This window comes from Wasmannia auropunctata, unplaced genomic scaffold (genome assembly GCF_000956235.1).
Source record: "Wasmannia auropunctata unplaced genomic scaffold, wasmannia.A_1.0 LD323580.1, whole genome shotgun sequence".
NCBI lineage: Eukaryota > Metazoa > Arthropoda > Insecta > Hymenoptera > Formicidae > Wasmannia > Wasmannia auropunctata.
The window spans coordinates 1-2,110 of record NW_012039310.1 but is presented as its reverse complement, the minus strand read 5'-3'; the positions used below and the strand labels follow the sequence as shown (position 1 = coordinate 2,110).

Below are 2,110 nucleotides of genomic sequence, written 5' to 3'. Positions count from 1 at the left end.
TTACTATACAAGTTATTACCTTGAACCTATTCGAATGGATTTCAGCTTGCTTTAAGTACATTATACCACTATTGGACATTTCTTCTCCCGTTAGCATCCTAAAAGTTGTATTTTTTCCGGCATCGTTTACGCCGAGTAATCCAAAACATTCCTGTGGCTTCACTCGAAAACTGATTTCTTTCACAGCCATTAACTTGCCATAATATTTGCTTAATTCATACACTAAGAAGAGACTGTTTCCGTCACTTAAGGAATCTTGTACTGAATTCAAGTTGGGCATCTCTGTGGGACTTGCTTCCAATGCTTTTTTCGTAACTTTTACACCTGTACATAAAGTCATATACAATTATATATTATTTACTATGTATTAGGTGTAGTAGACAGTGATTTGCTTTTTTTTTACAGAATTCAATCTTTATTTGAATAACATTAAAAATTCATATAAGCGCATATAACCAAAAAAGCTCAATCCCAGCTATTTCGCAGGTTTTTTTGAGTTTACGCTGTGTTTTTATTCAATAATGCCTGTAGTTTGTCTGATGCAAAATTCACAGTGTGTCCAGAACGTGGTTGATCTTTCATATCAAAATTTCTATTGCGAAATTTTTTATATCAATTTTAGGTATTGTGCGATTTACAGCATTATTATCATATGCAGTACAAATCATTTCGACAGCTTCAGCAGCATTTTTTTTAGATAAAATGCTAGATGGATTGAGTATCGAATATGTTTTTTAGTCATTGCTATATTATTTAACAACTGAATAACGGTATTGATCTTTGAAGTTATGGCTGTCCACACACCATGCTTTTTGTACTATTAATATTAACTTTAAAATCGCAAAAAGGCGCGAAAATATTTTAATTTGTAATGATGCTCTCATCGGAGCAAAACTTAAAACAAAGAATTTTCTACTACACCTAATAAAGACATTTTATATAAATTATAATGTTCATAAATTCAGTTATTTGACTTTTATGTATCGTTTCTTTGAAGATTAGAAAGTATCTTACTTTGGTTATTAATTTTATTAATTTCTTCCGCTACTGCAAGTTTCTCCCTCTTCACTTGATCATCCATTATATCTTGTTCTTTTCTTAATTTTCTACCTATTATTTTCATGAGTAATTTTGAAAACAGCTTTTCTTCCATTGTAATTAATAAAGCAGAATATAAAATTGGTGTTAGAGCTAGATATACTATACATTCTTCAAAACTCATATCATTTGTGAAGTCATTGAAGTAAGTTAATTGATTCTCGCACATTCCATCTACGCAATTCAAAGAATCTGAAAAGAATGATGAAATAAATTAATAAATCATAAATTCCTTAGTTATCATCTTACATTTGATTCAAATATTGCATAATCTTACCACGACGAAGATCTTCTTCTAATAAAAGGCAAATTGTATCCTGCAGATTTTTTGGAAGACGACGACACCTTGCATTTTGTAATGATACGTTGAAAAAAGATAGTTGACCGTGGAACAAACTTAAGTAAGGAATTAAAAGGAATATTCTCTTTTGCAGAATGAATAGCGGATGAAGCCAATCAAAACTGTGTGTTATGTTATGTAGCAAATACTGTATAAGAACTGGAATAATTTTTCAGATTTAATTTTCTTTGTAAATAATAATGTATTCGTATTTTCAAGAGAGTATTGAATTTATTTAATTCAATAAATCCATTGAAACTTTTAACATCTTTAAGAACAAATATTGCAAGTTTACCAAAGTCAATAGGTGCGACATTCAATATGGTTGTTACAGTGCTCCTTGATTTATTAATAAAACTGAATAGATATGTAAAAAGTAAAATGTTAACACCGAATAACTCCAGAAGCAATATCGTGCACACTGTAAAAGCAAGTAAATAAATATATAAATATTAAAATATAATAGTAATTAATATTAAACATAATTTAAAAACTTACTTATTTCTGTTATATAATATAGACGAAGATCAAGAATAATATCCATGATGTATAAGAGTGATAAAGTAATTACCAACACACATAACGTAAGTATCAGAAAATCAAAAGCGAACATTGTACCCCAATATAATACCGATGTGACACCGGTCAAGCGCTGGAGTTGTTTAACTTTTG

General features: G+C 29.4%; 1 protein-coding gene across 1 annotated transcript; it reads right to left on the bottom strand.

Moving 5' to 3' along the window:
• Positions 1-19: 19 nt before the first annotated feature.
• LOC105460364 (ATP-binding cassette sub-family A member 3-like) lies at positions 20-2,095 on the bottom strand (the record flags this gene model as incomplete). The annotated part of the gene is made up of 5 exons (XM_011706808.1): positions 1,937-2,095; positions 1,734-1,859; positions 1,376-1,597; positions 1,015-1,290; positions 20-324 (listed from the first exon to the last, which is right to left on the bottom strand). Coding segments are annotated over exons 1-5 (1,044 nt in total), but the record flags the coding sequence as incomplete, so codon positions are not given.
• Between the last annotated feature and the right edge of the window lie 15 nt (positions 2,096-2,110).